We start from the raw sequence: 20,930 nt of genomic DNA on the forward strand, positions 1-20,930 counted from the left end.
GGGCTTCACTGCAACAAAACATTACAGAGCCCAGTTTTTAACCCCCGAGTCACTCCCCTTCTGCCTCAGAATCTGGCTTTTCTTAACAGCATTTCTTAATATTACTTTTCTCAATAGACAGTGGTCAGATGACCATACAAAAATATAATGAAGTTTGTTTCACATAGTCTTTTAATCTGAATTTAAGCATCATTTCTAATCGTTGAACTGAACTCCGAAAGGCTGTGATTTGCCTTTTTTCTGGGACCTTTATCAGTGATCCATAATACTTTAATGTTGTAATAATTTGTCTGAAACTGCACTTTCTCACACAAACACATTTATAAGAGTTGAACTTCAATTTCAAATGAAAACCCAATGTTTCTACTGTCATTAAACTTAATTAATTGTAACTAAATCAACATTTAATCATTTGATTCATGTCTGGTCACTACCATATTACAGTAATTAGGATCTTTTGATGATGCATGTGATTAGTACAAAATACAAAATGGCCTATTTGGCCATGTATCAATATCAAAATGGCTTCCTTGGCCTTGTTACAGCATTACAGGGGACACAACATAAGAAGAGTGTAATTAAACCATCTCATCCAACACTGTAACATTGTCAGGTTGGTTTGTCCACAAAGAATCAGCTCATTGAATTTATGTGGAGGTGATGTACTTTGGTGGGAAGAACATTGAGGGACAATATAAAACAGGGGATACAATTCTAAAGGTGGTGCAGGAGCCAAGTAACCTGAGTGTACACGTGTGTAGATCACAGAAGGTGGAACGTCAGAAGGAGAGAGAAATTAATAAGCTTTATTAATAAGAATATAAAGTATAAGAGCAAAGAGTGATGTTGAACTTGTATAAGATACCTGCGATACCTCAGCTGGAGTATTGTATACCGCACTGGGTAACACACTACAGGTAAGGTGTGAATGCACTGCAGAGAGTGCAGGTAGGGTTTACTAGAATTGTTTACTAGATGAGAAACTTCAGTGATGTGGATAGATTGTATAGGTTGGGACTCATCTCCTTGGAGAGAAGAAGGCTGAGAAGAAATTTGATAAAGGTTTTCAAAACCATGAGTAGGTTGGACAAAATAGGAAGTGTGGGGGAGAGTGAGTCCAGTGTTGGTGGGGGAGGGGGCTGGGGGGTAGAGTGAGCCCAGTGGGGTGAGAGAGTGAGTCCAGTGTGGGAGGGGGAGAGTGAGACCAGTGTGTGTGCGTGTGTGTGTGTGTGGGGGGGGGGGGGGGGGGGGGAAGAGTGACCCCAGTGTGGGAGGGGAAGCGTGAGCCCAGTGCAGGGGGAGGGTGAGCCCAGTGTGAGAGGAGGAAGTGAACCCAGTGCGGGGGGAGGGTGAGCCCAGTGTTAGAAGGGGAGAGTGAGCCCAGTGCAAGGGGGATGGTGAGCTCAGTGTGGGAGGAGAGAGTGAGCCCAGTGCGGGGGAGGGTGTGTCCAGTGCAGGGGGAGAGAGAGCCCAGTGTGTGGGAGGGAGAGAGTGAGCCCAGTGTGGGAGGAGAGAGTGAGCCCAGTGTGGGGGAGGGTGTGCCCAGTGCAGGGGGAGGGCGAGCCCAGTGTGGGAGGGGGAGAGTGAGCCCAGTGTGGGAGGAGAGAGTGAGCCCAGTGTGGGAGGAGGGTGTGCCCAGTGCAGGGGGAGGGTGAGCGCAGCATGGGAGGGGAGAGTGAGCTCAGTGTGAGAGAGGAGAGTGAGCCCAGTGTGGGAGGAGAGAGTGAGACCAGCACGAGGAGAGTGATGGATGTCTCTTTATGCGATATTTTTCATTTTTCTCTTTTTACTTTAACTATTAAAATGGTGCTATATTGGAATAGCTTTTCACTGGATTTTATTGTAATTCCTGCTGTAAAATACGTGACAATAAAATCATTCATTGTTTATCATTCATCACTGAGCTTGTGCGTTGTAACATGCAATAGCTATAGTCTGAGTCAGGATCTGAATTCCTCATTATCTCTGTCTGATCTGTGTCTATTATTTTCCAGGCAAAAACAGCATCTGAGCAAAAGATCCTTAAATGCTGGTGACCTCCTGCGTTTCTTCAAACACCCAGTGGCAAAAACCAGGGTTGCTGTGCTGTCAGCAGAGTACATGGAACACACACTGCGCCTCATTCAGCAACATGTCCATCGAGTCCACAAATGCTCACTGAATGCAACAGGTCAGTTAGAGAACAAGGGACTGGGACCTGGAGCAAATACAGATGGGCTTCCATCGGCCCAGTCTCCTCCTTCTAACGTTCCCAGTGAATGATGGGTTGGTTTTAGAAATCCTAGTGATTTTACAAATCCATAACAAACTGAGCTATGTGAGGATGACTCAGAAAAGCCGGGTTTGCAGGAGGATGGTGCAGGCAGGGGTCAGGGTGAGTGTGAGCCAGGGCGGAACAGCACTGGTGATTGAATTCAGTAAACTGAGAGGCAATATCCTGTCTGAATTTCAGCAGCTTACCCTGCATTTTACCGGATTGCTCAGTTCAAGACTTGCTTCTTGCATCAGATACCTGCCCCAATGCTCTGCAGTCAGTCTGTCCCATCCTTTCAGCAGGAGCAGGATCAGGGTGGATTTCCTGGTAACAGCTCTAGCTGTTGACCAATGTGAGAAGCTGTACTCTCATAAACATCCCCGGAAGCAGCCTGTTTGGGAGCTGGGGAAAGTCTCTCATACATAGTTATGTGGATCAGAGATCAAACCCCCAGTGGTGCAAACAGCAAACCACACAGTGGCACAAAGCAACAGACAGAACATGGAGTGTTGTGAACATCTGCACTGTACCACTAGAATAAAGTGTATTAGATAGGAGTAGCAAGAGGCCATTCAGCCCTTGTGGCCTACTGTGTCATTCAGAGATCATGGCTAGTCTTCTATTCATGCCCTATCCCTGTATCTCTGGTTACTTCACTAATACAATCAACAACATTACACTTTTGATGCAATGAATTGGCAAATATCTTCACAGAAGCATGATGAAACAAGCAAAGAAAGATGTATAAGGTTAGATATCCAAAATCTTTATGACAGAGGTAGAATTTAAGGTGTATTTAAGTATAGAAATGAGCTAGAACATGGACACATGTAGACAGGGATTTCTAGCAGTTAGGAGCTAGGAAACAGTCACCAATAGTGAAGCAGTTCTAACTGACAGTGGAATTAGAGGAACACAAATACTTCAAAGAATTATTGGAGGGGTGAGGGTCTCAGGAAATTTCTGACTGCATCTGTCATTGGTCCTTCCATGACAAGAAATTCAATTTTTGTTTAACCAATGAATTTTGTGTGAATTTCTCAGAGTTCAGAACTGCTAATAAGTGTGTGTTTCCTGCAGATTTGTTAACACCGAATGACTTAGACACAATTGCAAGTATCACAGGCTGTCTAGCCATACGTCAGTCCCCAATATGTAAATACAACTGTTTCTCAGACCAATACAGGACCTTCACCTCAGTGTGCAACAACAGGTAGGAGCTGATGCTGCAGGTGACTATTGTCTACTCTACTTTCAGCAAATAACTGCTTAACAAATCTCCTCATTCTCAAGTAATCTCTCAGGACAGAAGATACCTGGCTTTGATACTGGCCAATTGGACTGTTAGATGAACTTGAGCATCTCCATTCACTTGCCAGGCTGGGGAGTGGGGTTTTGGAGGCTAGGGGTCCCAGCTGCACTGTATAATCCAGTCTGAGATGGAAACGAGGAGAAATTTCATTTCTCAAAGTGTAATGATCTTTGGAATTCAGTACCCAGGAGGCTGAGTCATTGAATATTTGCAGCACCAAGTTAGGCAGATTTTTAATTGATTAGAGAATCGAGGATTGTCGGGCAGCAAGCAAAATAACTGGAGTTGAGTCCAGCATCAGACCATCCATAACCCAAACAAATGGCAGAGCAGATCATAAAGCGTTGAATGGCTTACTCCTGCTCCAGTTTGTCATGTTCATGTGGTCTTTCATTTGATTTAATTTGGTTTATTGTCATGTGTACCTAAGTACAGTGAAAAACTTGGTTTTTGAGCAATACAGGCAGATCAGAGTAAGCAAGGACATATAGATCATCGGGTGAAAGAAAGCTTAGACAGAGACATACTGGTTACGTCACACAGCAGGTGTGCTAGGCAAGCTCAACATTAACAAGATCAGCATTCTTTGAAGTTAGGAAGGCTTACATATAAAGTCTAATGAGCATCACCATGATTTCAACGAACCTTGGAATTATTCTGTTTTATTGTTAAAAGGACCTGCATTTCTAACACTGACATTAGCCCCATTATTCTCCTCTCCAAACCGATGTAAAATTCAATCGCATTATGATCACTGCTATCGAGAGGAACCCTTACTAAAATGTCATTAACTAATCTTGACACAATGTAGCTGTAAGAAACTTGAAAGCATTGTATGAATTCTTCATTGAGATACAATTACCAACTGATTTTTCCAGTTTATATATAAGCACTGATGTTTATTGTGGTCCCTTTATCATAAGCACTGAGTATTATTTCCAATGCACTTCTTCCAAATAGACAGTCCATTCAACAGTCTAATAATGGCAGGGAAGAAGCTGTTCCTGAACCTGCTGGTCCGTGTGCTCAAGCTTCTGTATCTTCTGCTTGACAGAAGAGGTTATAGAGCACTGCCAGGGTGCAATGAGACTTGATGATTTTGGTAGCATTTCCATGGCAACGAACCATGTAAATTGAATCCAAGAATGGAAGATTGGCTCATATGATGGTCTGGGCTGTAGTTTCTTATGGTTTTGGGCAGAGCAGTTGCCATACCAGGCCATGATGTACCCGGAGAGTATGCATTCTGTGGTGCATCTGGAGAAGTTAGTGAGGGTCCTTATGGTCATGCCAAATTTCCTGAGCCACCTGAGGAAGCAGAGGCTTGACTCTGGCATCGATGTGGGAAGTCTAGGACAGGTTGTCAACTATCATCTGTCCGATGACACTCTCCACCCTCTCAACCTCAGCTCCATTGACGCAAATGTGGGCATATTCTCCTCCTTCCGTTCTGAAATCAAATGATTCAGAAACATGAGAGATTAGTGATGAGGAAAAAAGACATTCTTTCATGCATAAAGGCATTGCTGGATATAGGAACAAAGAACAAGAAAAAAGAACCTGTTTTCTTCTTTTACTCTGGGCCTATTGAGTAGTGCTTGTAATTTGTTATTTTATCTAGTGTCATGTGTGATTTGGTGGTGGTTTATTTTATGAAAAAGGAGCTTTCTCCTTCCCCAGTGGAGAAGGCCTTTAATCAGGGAAAGATCCAGAAAAGAGACGTGGAAACTGGTTTTTGTGCTGAACTATTGATCTACAAGAAAGTCCTTTGAAATCTCTAAAAGGTCTTGCTGCCTAATTCAATTGTAGACATCAGACTGTTAAACATCGGAGTATTTAAATAAGAGTAACAAGGTGGGCCTGAAAGCTGAGCCAGCTGAAGTGAACAAGGATATTAGGGTAGGGGAATAGATCAATAAAGAAGCAGTGGCAGACACTTAATGAGATATTTCAAAATAGGTGCATCACTACAACGGAGAAAAATACCAAGAAATGAACTCAACGTCTGTGGTTATCTAAAGAAGTTAGGGAAAGCATCACATTTAAGGAAAAAGTCATCATTCTGCAAAGCTAAGTAGCAGGTTAAATTAAATTAGATTACCTACAGTATGGAAACAGGCCCTTCAGTCCAACAAGTCCACACCAATCCTCTGAAGGGCAACCCACCCAGACCCACTCCAAGATCCCATATTTCCCCTGACAATGCACCTAACACTCTGGGCAATTTAGCATGGCCAATTCACCTAACCTGAACGTCTTTGGATTACGGGAGGAAAGCGGAGAACCTGGAGGAAACCCAGGCAGACACGGGGAGAATGTGCAAACTCCACACAGACAGTCACCTGAGGCTGGATTTGAACCTGGGTCCTTGGCACTGTGAGGCAGCAGTGCTAACCACTGAGCCACCCTTAAATGACTCATGAGAATCCCAAAAACAACAGGGAATGCCTAAAAACTTAATCAGGACAAATAAATTGGTGCATGAGAGGAAACTAGCTAGAAATGTGAAATCAAATAGCCAGAGTTTCTACAGGTATCTGAAAAAGAGAAGAGTAAGTAAAGTGAATGTTGGTCCTCTGGAGGGTGAGAATGGGGAATTAATATTAGATAGAAAAGAAATAATGGCTGTAGTGAATAAATTTATTGCTTCTGTAGAGGATACAAAGAGCATCTCATTCATACCAAGAAATAGATTGAAGGAAAAGTGGCACTTGATTAAACAGTAACCACGAGGGAAGTGGTATTGGACAAATTGATAGATCTATAAGTTAATAAGTCTCTAGGTCCTGATGGGCTTCATTCTAAGGTCTTAAAAAGGGTGACTAATGAGGCAGTAGTTATATTGTTGGTAATTTTCCAATCTTCGTTAGATTTTGCAAAGTTCCATCAGATTGGAAAGTAGCAATAAGCCGTCCACTCTAGAAGGGACAAAGGATGAAACTGGAAAAAATATATGCCAGTTAATTTGTATGTTTTTGGATGCTATTTTTGAAGGAGTAATATGTTGTCGATAAAGGGGAGCTTGCTGATGCACAGTACTCGGATTTGCAAAAGTCTTTTGACGAGGTTCAACATAAAAAGATATTATTCAAAGTAGGAACTCATGATGCCAGTTGCGACATATTAGCATGGAGAGAAGGTTGATTGGCTGGCAAAAAAACAGGCACTGTGCATAATGGGTCATATTTAGATAGGCTGGATATGATAGTAGTGTTCCACAGAGGTATGTTGGATCCTTAAAATGTGTGAGTGACATTCAGATAGGTGAGAAAGTATAAAAGTGATGCATATCAAATGGATAGACTAAGTGAGTGGGCAAAAATCTGACAGATGATGTACAATGTGAGAAAATGTAAAAGTGTTTACATTGGCAGTAAACTTTTTAAAAAAGGCTTACTTAAACAAAGAACAGCTACAGAATTCTGAAATGCCAAAAGATTTAGATGCTCCAGTCCAGGAGTCACAACAAGCTAGAATGTAAATGCAGCAAGTGATTGAGAAGGCTAGGGGAATGCTATCCTTTTATACAAGAGGAACTGAATGTAAAAGGAAGAACATTATTCTTCCATTATACACAACCACAAATGAATTTAAGATTGCTCAGAGGAGGTTTACTAGATTGATACCTGGAATGAGCAGATTGCCTGATGAAGAAAGAGTGAACAAGCTGGGCTTGTTTTTGCTGGGGTTGAGATTGATTGAAGATGTTCAGATTCTGAACAGTCTTGACAAGATGATGGTGATTGGATATTCACTCTTATGATTGAGTTTAAAACACTTTTAAAATTAGAGGTGGGACAGAAATGAGAGGATTGTTTTTTTTCTCTGAGGATTGTGTGACTTTGGAACTCTCTGCCTCAGAAAGTGACAGAACTGGGGTTATTGAATACTTTTAAGGAGATCGCAGATAGACCTTTGAAAGGCAAGAAAACACAAGCTATCAGGGGTAGATGAGAATGTGGAATTCAGAACAGAAACAGATCAGCCATGACCTTTATTGATGAAGGAGGTGGCTTGAAAGGCTTAATGGTTTCCTGCTAGTCCTAATTTGGAATATTCATATCGATGTACGTATTCCATGAAATATTTTTAAGAAGCAGAGCTAACTGTCTTCAGCAAGCAGCTGGAAGCTGATTCTATGTCTGTGGATGATGTTACCAATGTGGAACATTGTTATGCTGGGAGGGGAGCTGAACAATTTGTTTGTTGGAATTGCAGAGATAATGATAGAGGATTTGAATGGAAACAATTTTCAGATTCAGGAACCAATTTGTGGACATCCCACCAAACTGGATAAATGAGGAGAGGAATTAGAAGAGAATTGTGTAGTTGACCATGTTATAATTTCCATCAAGGTTTAGTAATAATAAGAGCCTGACTGCAGTTACTGTAACTTTTATCCATATCATTCGTAACCTCAGAACCCATACTATGTGTAATTCAAGATACTTAACAAGAATCCAGTTCTTGAGGTATATATTTGGCTAACATGTCAGGGACATCAGACCAAATCATATTGGTAGTTACCCAATAAACCACATCAATGTTGGGTTTTAAACAGTCAGTTATGGAAGAAAGACCGAGATGAAGAATTAATCTTGGACAGTATTCCAGAGCTTATCACTTCAGCAGTATAAAGCTCAGCCATTAATGACAGAGCAATTAAAACCAAGAATAATTAGATGAGCAGATATCTTAGAGGGTTGATGGAGGAGATTACTCAAAGGAAGAGGTCATGGAGGAATTGAAAAATCCGGGGGAGAATTTTAAATTCAAAGTATTGCTTAACAAGGAGTCAATTTAGAGCTCAGCAGGTGTAAAAGAACTGTGTGAAGGGGCCTTGTTATGAGTGAGATCATGGGCAGCAGAGTTTTGGATGGATTCAAGATTACCCAGAGTATCATGTATGAGGTTAACCAGGTGTATGGTGGAATAGTTAATACTAGAGGTAGCAAAGCATGCATGAAAGCTTCCGCAACAGATAAACTGAAGCAGGAGCATGGGTGAATAAATTTACATCCCAGGGACAAAGTTAGCAACAAAACATAACAGTGTGTTTCAACTTAAGACAGTTGCATGGAGAAGGATTAAGGTGATAGTAAGGGAACAGAATCTCTCACAGGTCTGAAGACAATGACTTTGGTTTTCCCAATTTTAATCGAAGGGACTTCGTACTTGTCCAGTACTGGCTGTTGGAGAAACAGTTTGGTCAAGTATCCCAAAAACTTTAAAGGGTCAATTTCAGCAATCCAAGGAAGGTATCACGCTTAACACATTTGTATATACACCTGCCCTCTCCGTCCCTGGCCATTCCCTTGTAGAATTCATACTCAAAAGACTTTTTGCTTCTTACAAGGTTACCTTCCCGCTGCCTTGGCAAAGCAGCCAACATTATCAAAGATCCTTTCCAGCCTGGTTATAATCTCTTTCACCCTCTTCCGTTGGGCAGAAGATACAAAAGTTTGAAAATATATGCCAACAGATTTAGGAACATTCCCCACTGTTATCAGAGCCACAGAGATGTACAGCATGGAATCAGACCCTTCCGTCCAACCCATCCATGCCGACCAGATATCCCAACCCAATCTAGTCCCACCTGCCAGCACCCGGCCCATATCCCTCCAAACCCTTCCTATTCATATACCCATCCAAATGCCTCTTAATTGTTGCAATTGTACCTTTTAAATGGACCCCTCATATATTAGGATTGATCGTTCTTTGCACCTTCTCTATAGATGTAACACTATATTCTGCATTCTGTACTGTTACCCAGGTGTACCTTCTCAGGTATGATTTGATTGGTTAGCATGCAAAATAAAACCTTTCACTATATTTCAGTATGTGACAATAATAAATCAAATCAAACATTTCCCATTTTTTATGTTTTGTCCTCCTTCGGGTATTGATGTTCTTCACTTCAATCCCTCCTTTGATCTCAGATGGAATTCTAACTTTTTCTCCATCACTAAAGTTGTTTTTACTGAGCTTAGTTTCTACGTGTGAGTCAAAGAATCATTTTTAATATCACCAACTCTTAACTTAGCATAAAACATAAGCATTTGTGAGATATTAATTCCGCCCAGATGTCTAGGCAAACTCTTCTAACAGCTCTTACATTCATGAAAATATAGAAATGAACATTGTTTTTGATTTTCAGGATGAAACCTCGCCTGGGATCATCCCACACTGCACTCACTCGATGGCTCCCACCTCGCTATGAGGATGGATTTTCACTTCCACTGGGCTGGACTCCAAACAAGCGAATATTAAGATTCCCTCTGCCACTGGTAACTATTCCCACGTGAGGCAGAAATAAATCTGATTTGCTGAAAAATCTACTGCCAATTGTACAGAACCCCACCTTACTGGGAGCAGGCAGTGGGTGTGTTAGTACAGTGTCCTTTCCCTTAGCAATAAATCCAATCCAGTCAGATAGGATGAAGCTCATTTCTCTCTTTCCATCCTTTAACATTCTTTTATGACTTATCCCTACATTGAATGAACCCAATTCCTAGAGAGTACAGGCACAGAACAAAACAGAGAGCATCATTTGGAAAGACCACACTGCAGACTGATGTGTGAAATGGTTCCCTTTGTGAGACAGTCTAAAGAACATTGCCATCTCCTTTTGGATATCTCTGGAGCTGCTCAGATGCAATGTCAGCCTTCATTAGTGTCCCCATATTTACTAACACAGCTCAAAGAGCAGATCAGGGTGCCATGAAGATGGTGTGATGATAGATTAGCCTTTGCATTGTTTTCTTGTCATGAAAATTTTCTATTTCTCATCCAGGTTCGCAAAGTATCAAATACAATCCTGAGAACACCCAATGAAGCCATAGTCATGGATACAGAAATTTCTCACATGCTAATGCAGTGGGGTCAATGGATTGATCACGATATGAGCTTAAGCCCTCATTCTGGCAGCATGCAGACCTTCAATGATGGCATTGACTGTGAAAGAACCTGCGCTCAAAGAAATCCCTGTTTCCCAATACGGGTGAGAGCTCTGTTCAACTTCATTCTGAAATAGTGTTTTGAGTTTTTGTATTTTGTCCAGCATGGAATTAAAGAAAGCTTACATTAACAATCTATTCAAGTCCTGTTAGACAAAATATTCCCATAAGCAGGAAATTCAAAAAGAGTGAATTGGTTGTTGTCTTGGCCTTAGTGTTGATGTTGGTATCGGTCTTGGTTTCGGTGTCAGCGTTTTGGTGTAAAGAATCAGGAGCTAGAAATTCATTAATTTCCATTTATTCGCATTGGGTCACAATCATTTTGCTGCCTAAGCCATTGAAGACAAAATAGTCAGCATTCAATGCATCTCAGTGTAGTATGACGACAACCAGCTTCTGTACACTCCTCGAAAATTGTACTGGTCCCCTACGCATGAAATGTTTCATGTAAAAATATACATTGACAGAGTGGTAGCTCATGCTGCTGTGGTGGGACTAGCACCTGCAGAGTCACAGTATAACTGATGACTTCGGAAATCCCCTATCCTGGGAAAGACTGGTGCTCTTTCATCAAGGGAGTTCCACTTTCAGCCACATCTCCCCCTGATATGTGTACCCTTGTCCTCTGCCCAATTCTTCCAGGAAAAGCAAACTGCAGCAAACTACGTACAGCGTATGGTGGGGTCCCTCTGAGTAGAATACAAAGGCTACAACCATCTTCACAACCATTGGGTGGGCAATCCTCTCCTGATTTAAAACTCCAGGCCATGTTGTTGATTCATATAAAATCCTCTTGAGACTCTGCTCATTATCAGTGCAGGGTTGATACTCATAGGAGGCACTTTGGAGGTAGGAATTTTGAAAGAACACTCTCCCATTCACATTAAAGTTACCCTCTCCTCCTCTTCATATATGATTTATATTGTAGAATCTGTAGCACTGCAAATACTGCCCCCTTATCTGTGAATGTTATTTTCTGCCTGTGGCCAGCAAAATACTCTATAATCCTCCAGTAACTCACCACAGTGTTTCCAACGAACCTTCATTTGAGCATGTAGTCAAAGCACCTCAATTGCAATTTGTTGACAAGAAGTACAAATACCCCTAAAAACAAGGTCCATCTTGTTCTTTAATACTTTGAGTAAGAGAGACATTGTCTGCATATTTATTGACCAGCCGTGGTCAACCATAAGGAATGTGTCTGCCAGCACTTTCAGGAGACACAACCTTGAGGACTACACCAATTCCGTAACATTGTGTAACATTCAAGTATTGCAGAGCATTAGACAGGTCTTAGTAGTGTCACCAGAATTAATCTAGCGTCCCATATTCTGTGGGACAGAAGAATCCATCAGGAGTGGAGAATTGCAAAGACCAGTGAGGAATAATGAGGGGAAATTCTGGGTACTCCAAAAAAACAGTGATTTTCAAATATGCTGTCAAGAGGAACACCTCTAAGTTCCATGTTTGGATATTTGTAGTTTAACAGCCAGATAAGCTCCAAGTAGGCCTGGTTTCTCAGAGTCGTGGGGGATCCAGTTGTCTCATTGTTAACTAATTCTGTAGTGGGATTCTCAAAAGAGCACTGGAGACTCTTCTTTGTAAATGCAGGGAATCGCTGCCTGTTTCGGACATGGGCGATATACACTGTCATTTTTAGCCTTCACTGATAGGAGGCCTCAGCTTGTAATAAGAGACAGTGGCATAGCAGTAATAATAGAGTAGGTGTGATGCACAGATATTATCAGTAGACTTGTCAACCAGAAACCCTTGCTAATCTGTGGAGATAATAAAACAAAGGACTACAGATGCTGGAAATCAGAAACAAAAATAGAAATCACTGGAGAAATTTATCAGGTCTGGCAGCATCGGTACAGAGAAAACAGAACCAACATTATGGGTCCAGTGAACTTTTGTGAGAAATACTAGTGGCTAGGAAAATATGGTATATATGCTGAAGACAGGCAGTGGAAGTTTGGGGAAAGAAATAAGTAAATAGGTGGAGACAGAGCTCAAAGAGTGAGAGAGAAAGGGCCAGGGGTGTTCAGGTGAGTAAAGGACATCTAAGAAGTTGTACAGGTTCTGAAATTATTGAACTTTTTATTGAGTTCTGAAGATTGCAAAGTCCCCAAAAGGAAAATGAGGTGCTGTTTTTCCAACTTGCACTGAGCTTGACTGGAGCACTGCTGCAAGCCTGAGACCGAGATATCGGTCAGGGATCACAGTGACTTGCTGAAGTGTCAGGCAACTGGAAGCTCAGGGTTTTTTTTGCAGACATATCATAGGTTTTCTGTAAAACAATCTCCTACTCTATGTTTTATCTCCCTAATTAAAGAAGACCATGGCCCAAGCAGCAATGAGGTCATTGATTCAAATTAAAGTTGGCGAATTAAATGTGGAATTAAAAGCCTGCCAGATGTTGACCATGTAACTATTACTGATTGCTGTAAAGCCCATCTTCACTAAAGTTCTGTAGAGAAGGAAATTGCCATCCTTGCCTGGTTTTCTCTGTTCTGTGTGTACCTTGGAGTTGATTCGTGGCTGCCTTCTGAAATAAGCCTAACAAACCATTCAGCTCAAATACAATGAGAGTAATAAATGCTGCATAGTTGGTGATGTCCACATTCTGTGAGCAAATAATCTTTAAAAAGTCCAAATCTTACGGAGGCTTTTCTGTTTACCTTGGCACTGTGTACCCATCCTAGAGTAGTTAACTTTCTAATCAACTGAAATGTCGCTAATTTGCTCAGCCCCAATTTTCTTTCTACTCTTCTTATTAGTGTTTGTAAAACAGTTTGTGACTGACCTGTTGTGTTCTGCACCTTTCCTGACAGATCCCTCGAGGTGACACAAGAATCAAGAACCAGAGTATATGCTTGCCGTTCATCCGGTCAGCTCCTGCATGTGGCAGCGGTGAGCTGGGCTCATTATTTGGAGGTGTCAACACTCGGCAGCAGATGAACGTACTTACATCTTTCATTGATGTGAATGAAGTCTATGGCAGCACGGACTGTGTGGCCAAGAAACTCAGAAACCGCACTAATGAACTTGGTCTGTTGGCTGTCAACACGGAATACTCTGACAATGGGCGAGAATATTTACCATTTAACACCATTTCAAGCAACCTTTGTGGAAGTATGGGGGAAAGTTGTTTCACCAGTGAAAATTCAACTCCGTGTTTTATAGCTGGTGAGTAACAGCTGGATTAAGAAATCTGGTCCCGTGCCACCTTCATAGGGGATATTCCTTTCACTTTACCCAAGTTTGCCCTGACAGATATCGGCCTAAAACTTCACAGGTTTAAAAGGGGCACTAAGCTTCCAACTTGGTGGATGTCTGCAAATTCTGAACTGGAAAGAGTGCCAGCCACTATCTTGATCAACGTAGAAAAATGGGCAACCATTTTGAGGATACTTTCCCACAAATTTGACAATGGTTTTGGCAGAACTTAGCAGTCATAGAGAAGTACAGCATGGAAATAGACCCTTCGGTCCAACCCGTCCACGCCAACCAGATATCACAATCCAATCTAGTCCTACCTGTCAGCACCCGGCCCATATCCCTCCAAACCCTTCTTATTCATATACCCAGCCAAATGCCTCTTAAATGTTGCAATTGTACCAGCCTCCACCACTTCCTCTGACAGCTCATTCCACACCTGTACCACCCTCTGTGTGAAAAAGTTGCCCCTTAGGTCTCTTTTATATCTTTCCCCTCTCACCATAAACCTATGCCCTATAGTTCTGGACTCCCCAACCCCAGGGAAAAGACTTTGCCTGCTCAGTGGTTAGCACTGCTGCCTCACAGCACCAAGGTCCCAGGTTCAATTCCAACTTTGGACGACTGTCTGGGTGGAGTTTGCACATTCTCCCCGTGTCTGCGTGGGTTTCCTCGAGTGCTCTCGTTTCCTCCCACAGTCCAAAGATGTGCACCTCAGATGAATTGGCCATGCAAAATTGCCCATAGTGTTAGGTGCATTAGTCAGAGGGAAATGGGACTGGGTGGGTTACTCTTCAGAGGCCGAAGGGCCTGTTTCCACATTGTAGGGAATCTAATCTAATCTAATCTAATCAGTCACTGCTGCTTCTCGGGAGCCTCATAGAGTCGTAGCGATGTGCGGCATAGAAATAGGCAATTTGGTTCAAGTTGTCCACGCTGACCAGATATCCTAAACTAATCTAGTCCCATTTGCCAGCATTTGGTCTATATCCCTCTAAACCCTTCCTATTCGTGTACCCACCCAGACGCCTTTTAAATGTTGTAATTGTGCCAGTCTCCATCACTTCCTCTGGCAGCTTATTCCATACACGCACCACCCACTCCATGAAAAAGTTACCCTTTAAGTCCATTTTAAATCTTTACCCTCTCACCTTAAACCAATGCCCTCTAGTTCTGAACTTCCCCATCCTGAGAAAGAAATCTTGTTTATTTACCTTCTTTATCTATGCATGCCTCTCATGATTTTATAGACCTCTATAAGGTCTATAACCTCAGCTTCCGACACCCCAGGAAAACCAGCCCAAGCCTATTCAACCTCTCCCTATAGCTCAAACCCTCCCACCCTGGCAACATCCTTGAAAATCTTTTCTGAATCCTTTCATGTTTTACAACATACTTCCTATAGCTGGGAAACCAGAATGGCATGCAGTTTTCCATTAGTAGCGTAACCAATGTCCTGTACTGCTGCAACGTGACCTCCCAACTCCTGTATTCAATGTACTGACCAATAAAGGCAAGCATACAAAACACCTTCTTCACTATCTTATCTACCTGCAACTCCATTTTCAAGGAACTGTGAGGTCCAAGGTCTCTTTGTTTCACAACATTCCCTGGGGCACTATCATTAAGTGTATATGTCCTGCCCTGATTTGCCTTTCTAAAATGCAGCACCTTACATTTATCTAAATTAAACTCCATCTGCCACTCCTCGGCCCATCGGCCTATCTGATCAAGACCCCGTTGGAATCTGAGGCAAATGGACTTCACTACACCTCCAATTTTGGTATCATCTGCAAGCTTACTAATCATTCCACCTATATTTACACCAAATCAATGATTTAAATTATGAAAATCAGAGGGCCCAGCACTGATCCTTGTCACACACCGCTGGTCACAGGCATCCAGTCTGAAAAGCAACCCTCCACCACCTCATCTGTCTTCTAACTTTGAGCCAGTTCTGTATCGAAGTACAGTGATTTCCCACACACAATGCCATGTTGAATGTCCTTAATCAGTCCTTGCCTTTCCAAATACATGTACATCCTGTCCGTCAGGATTCCTTACCACCTTTCCTAAATAATGGCACCACGTTAACCAACCTCCAGTCTTCGGCCATTTCGTTGTGGCTATCAATGGCACAAATATCTCACAAAGGGGCCCAGTAATCACTTCCCTGGCTTCTCACATTGTTCTAGGGTACACCTGATCAGGTTCTGGGGATTTATCCACTTTTATATGTTTTAAGATATCCAGCACCTCCTCCTCTGTAAGGACATTTTTTGAGAATGTTGCTATTTATTTCCTCAAGCTCTATATCTTATATATCCTTCTCTACAGTAAACACTGATACAAAATATTCATTTTGTATGGCCCCCATCTCCTGCGGTTCCATACATAGGCTGCCTTTTTGATCTTTAAGAGCTCTATTCTCTCCCTAGGTACCCTTTTGTCCTTAATGTATTTGTACAATTCTTCTGGATTCTACTTAACCCTATTTGCCAAAGCTATCTCGTATTCCCTTTTTGCCCTCCTGATTTCCCTCTTAAGTATACTACCGCCTTTATACTCTTCTAAGGATTCACTCGATCCCTGCTGTCTATGCCTGACACATGCTTCCTGCTTATTCTTGACCAAAACCCCAATTTCTTTAGTCATCCAGCATCCCCTATACCAACCAGCCTTCCCTTTCACCCTAACAGAAACATGCTGTCTCTGGAATCGTGTTATCTCATTTTTGAAGGCTTCCCATTTTGCAGCCATCCCTTTACCTGTGAACATCTGCCCACAACCAACTTTCGAAAGTTCTTGCCTAATACTGTCAGAACTGGACTTCCTCCAGCTTAAAACTTTAACTTTTAGATCCAGTCTATCCTTTTCCATCACTGTTATAAGTCTAGCAGAATTATGGTCGCTGGCCCCAAAATGCTTCCCCACTGACACCTCAGTCACCTGCCCTGCCTTATTTCCCAGGAGCAGGTCAAGTTTTGCACCTTCTCTAGTAGGTATATCCACATCCTGAATGAGAAAATTGTCTTGTACACACTTAACAAATTCCTCTCCATCTAAACCCTTAACACTATGGCAGTCCCAGCCAATGTTTGGAAAGTTAAAATCTTCTATCATAACCACACTGTTATTCTTACAGATAACTGAGTTCTCCTTACAAATTTGCTTCTCAATTTCCCTCTGACTATTAGGGTGTCTATAATATAATCCCAATAATGTGATCATCACTTTCTTATTTTTCAGTTCCACCCAAATAATTTCCCTGGATGTATTCCCAAGAATATCCTCCATAAGTCCAGCGATAATTCTATTCCGTATCAAAAACACCATTCCCCCTCCTCTCTTGCCCCCTTTTCTATATTCCCTACAACATTTGTATCCTGGAACATTAAGCTGCCAGTCCTGTTATTCCCTGAGCCATGTCTCTGTAATTGCTATCATACCCCAGTTCCGTGTTCCTAACCATGCCCTGAGTTCATCTGACTTCCCTGTTATGCTTCTTGCATTGAAATAAATGCAGTTTAATTTATCAATCCTACCTCATTATCTATTTTATTCCTGCCTGCCCCTGACTGTTTGACTTGCTCCATTTCCCAACTGTGCCAATCTCAGTCTGATCACTTTCCTCACTATCTCCCTGGGTCCCACCCATCGAACCTGCCACCAAACCTCCTCCCCCTGTGCCACTCTACCCCATCACCTTACAAGTTTAAATCCTCCTGAGCAGCTCTAGCAAATCTCCCTGCCAGTATATTAGTCCCCTTCCAATTCAGGTGCAATTCGCCTTTCTTATACAGGTCACTTCTACCTGAGAAAAGATTTCAATGATCAAAAATGTGAATCCTTCTCCCATACACTGGCTCTTCAGCCATGCATTCATCTGCTCTATCCTCCTATTCCTACCCTCACTAGCTTGTAGCACTGGAAGTAATTCAGACATCACTTCCTTCGAGGGCTCCTTTTTAAATCCTTGCCTAACTTCCTATATTCTCTCCTCAGAATCTCGTCCTTATCCCTTCTGATGTCGTTGGTTCCAATTTGTACAATGACCTTCTGCTGATCCCTATCCCCTTTGAGGATATGTTGCCCCCTCTCCAAGATATCCTTGATCTGGACACCAAGGAGACAACACACCATTCTGATGTCTTGCTGTCAGCCACAGAATCTGTGTCCCTATCACAATCGTTCACCTCTAACCTGGCGTATCCCTCGTTACATTAGAGCTAATCATACCAGAGCCCTGGCTGCCAGTACTACATTCCCCTGAGAGTCCATCACCCCACTACATTTTCCAAATAAGCACACTTGTTTGAGATGGGGATGGCCCCAGGAGACTCCTGCACTATCTGCCTCCCTCTCCTACCTTTTCTGGAGGACCCCATTTATCTAACTGTACATTTAGTTTAACTCCCTCCCTGCAACTGCCAACTATCCCCTTGCTCCTGTAAATTCCCCATTGCCTCTAGCTGCCACTCTAACTGATTCATAATCATCATTAACATGGAAACTGTCTCCCATATCTGACAGGAAGAGCACATCACTCTGCTAACGGCCATCTTTGCACCTTAACAATCTAAAGACCTTGAAAATAGCGCAGTTTTCGCTGCACTAAAATCATGCTTGTTTAGAACCTATGTTTTCATATTTTTAAAGTTTAAGCAACAGACAGATCTTGATAACTAGGTATAATTTTTAAAAAACTCTATTCACTATTGTAGATTGACAAAAGAAAGCCAGTAAGATTTGAAAAGCCATTTAGCTGCTGTCCTGCAGTGAGCTCCCACATTCAGGTTTCTCCAAGTTCAGCTGTGCATTTTGCTGTTTGTTTATTTTTCTTAGAACAAGCTCCGATGTCCAGACATACTTGAAAGCAGGCAGCAAAGGCAGCAGCTACAGCTGGGTCAGACAGCAGTGGAGGTTTCTTTTTCTGTATGAATCACTACCCAAGTGGTCACTACCTTTGTCTGTTTTCCTCCTTTTTAAAATGCTGTTGTTTTGATTCTTCTTTCCCAATTTTCCAAACCAATGCAACAATATAAAACAGTAAACACTGCTCCTAGAATTCAAGGAAATCAGTTCCAACACCTAAACTACCTCAAAAAAGGAGCAGGTCTTACGGCCACAACTTTTTTCCTTCCCTCCATCTTGGAAATACCCAGAATTTCCAGGCTCCTTCACAGATTTCATGGGAAGGATGGAGAGAAATCAACAGCACAAGCTAGAACCAGTCAGATTTGATAAGAAAATTAACTGAGCATCTCTGTACAGTGGGTTCTCATTGGAGCATTCACAAAAGTGACATTTCAGTAAAACATATTTTCTGTGGAATTCTGTCTATCCTGTACAATCCAAATATAAAACTGAGGACATTAAAAATGAACTTAATTTTCTAATATCTCTTAGTAAAACAAAATGCCCCAAGATGCTTCAACAAAGTGTTGTAATGACTCACAAGGAGAGGTTGGGTTAAATGATGAAGAACTGAATCAAAGAGGTAAGTTTGAAGGAGTGGAATAAAGATGGGAATGAGTTTGTGGGATGTAAGGAAAGTGCTGTTGCTTGGTTCAAGTGGCCACTCATGGCAGAATGATTAAAATTGGGAATACACAGGGGCACCCCCTCTCCCCCCCCCCCCCCCCCCCCAAGTTTAGAAGGCAGGATCATTAAATACTTTCAAACCAGACTTATGTAGATTCTTGACGAATGAGGGGCTCACTGTGTTTAATGAGTAGGCATGAAAATACATTTTAAGCCACAATCAGATCAACAGTGGTCATATGGAATAGAAAAGCTCCCCTAATTCTACTCATAATTCATACTTAATTCATGTACCTGGCTGTTAAAAATGGGATGTATAATGCTCTCTGAGCTTCTTTCTCGTACTTCCTGAATACCCTGGATTTCCTGATTCTACTGCACCACCATATTCAGGTGGCTGTTCTGTTACGTATTTCTCCATCTCTGTCTCTATCATTAACAAGACAATGGTGAGCCAACACTGATCCTGTTCACAGGGGATGTACGTGTCAATGAACAACTGGCATTGACAGCTACGCACACCGTATTTCTTCGAGAACACAATCGTTTAGCGAGAGAGTTGAAGAAGCTGAACCCTCACTGGAGCGGAGAAACAACCTACCAGGAAGCGAGAAAAATCCTGGGAGTTTTTCAACAGGTACAGAGAAAGTGTCACTGGTAACGTCACGGTGACTCAAGTCACTAATTAAATTCCAAATCCCATCACAGCAAGTTGTGGGATTGAATTTAATAAATCTCGGGGGAAAATCTCTGACACCACAGTAGCCCATCTGTGGGAATACCACCGTGTACAAGTTTCCCTGCAAGTCATATGCCATCTTGACTTGGAAATACATTACCATTCCTTCATAATCACTGGATCAACTTCTGTAAAGGGACTACTAATATTTTAAAACACCAGACAAAAACAAACAAGCTCTGACTTTGGATAATATTAGTGTGCTCCAATTCGCTCTGTGTTTTGTGGATATCTTGACAGAAACCCAGCAGTAAATGTTTCTCAAAATTGCAAGTGGAAACAATTAATTGCAGCTTTGTTTGAAGGATTATTGCTTTTTTTTTAGAAAATGGTGATAATTTGCTTTAATATAATGTTAGCATTTTTGTATCGAATGTAGTGTTAGACCATTCCCACTGAATGTTTTCACTTTGTTTACCCACATATCAGGTCCCTCACCATTGGAACAGACACAATAGATTTAGAGTCATAGAGGTGTACAGCACAGAAACAGACCCTTCGGTCCAACTCGTCTATGCTGACCAAATATCCTAAACTAATCTAGTCCCATTTGTCAGCACTTGGTCCATATCCCTCTAAACCCTTCCCATTCATATACCCATCCAGACGCCTTTTAAATGCTGTAATTGTACCAGCCTCCACTACTACCTCTAGCAGCTCTTTATCAACTTTTACAATACAGTCAATATTTCCATTAGACTGGCGATGTTTCTCGGCATGTTCAACTTTGCACAGTTCAGTAGCATTCACTGTCTTGTTCTAAGACATTGCATGTTCAATCAATGCTTTTCCAAAAGAATGAGCTGACTCACATTACCCTGTCTTCATTGGCTATCCCCAATATTGCACCAATGCAAAGTACAGGAACCATGATGCCCTTCTTTCCTGCCTTTTGCTATGAAATCA

The 20,930-nt window shown here is 41.9% G+C and overlaps 1 protein-coding gene across 1 annotated transcript in view; it reads left to right on the forward strand.

Moving 5' to 3' along the window:
• The first annotated feature begins 843 nt into the window (after positions 1-843).
• LOC132830257 (eosinophil peroxidase-like) overlaps positions 844-20,930 on the forward strand; it is a 34,926-nt gene continuing 14,839 nt past the window's right edge. Inside the window, exons 1-7 of the mRNA XM_060847802.1 lie at positions 844-917; positions 1,995-2,170; positions 3,335-3,467; positions 9,724-9,853; positions 10,360-10,566; positions 13,357-13,711; positions 19,762-19,922. Coding sequence (XP_060703785.1) covers positions 844-917; positions 1,995-2,170; positions 3,335-3,467; positions 9,724-9,853; positions 10,360-10,566; positions 13,357-13,711; positions 19,762-19,922 — 1,236 coding nt within the window. The remainder of the gene's footprint in view (positions 918-1,994; positions 2,171-3,334; positions 3,468-9,723; positions 9,854-10,359; positions 10,567-13,356; positions 13,712-19,761; positions 19,923-20,930) is intronic.

Source organism: Hemiscyllium ocellatum, chromosome 31, assembly GCF_020745735.1.
Source record: "Hemiscyllium ocellatum isolate sHemOce1 chromosome 31, sHemOce1.pat.X.cur, whole genome shotgun sequence".
NCBI lineage: Eukaryota > Metazoa > Chordata > Chondrichthyes > Orectolobiformes > Hemiscylliidae > Hemiscyllium > Hemiscyllium ocellatum.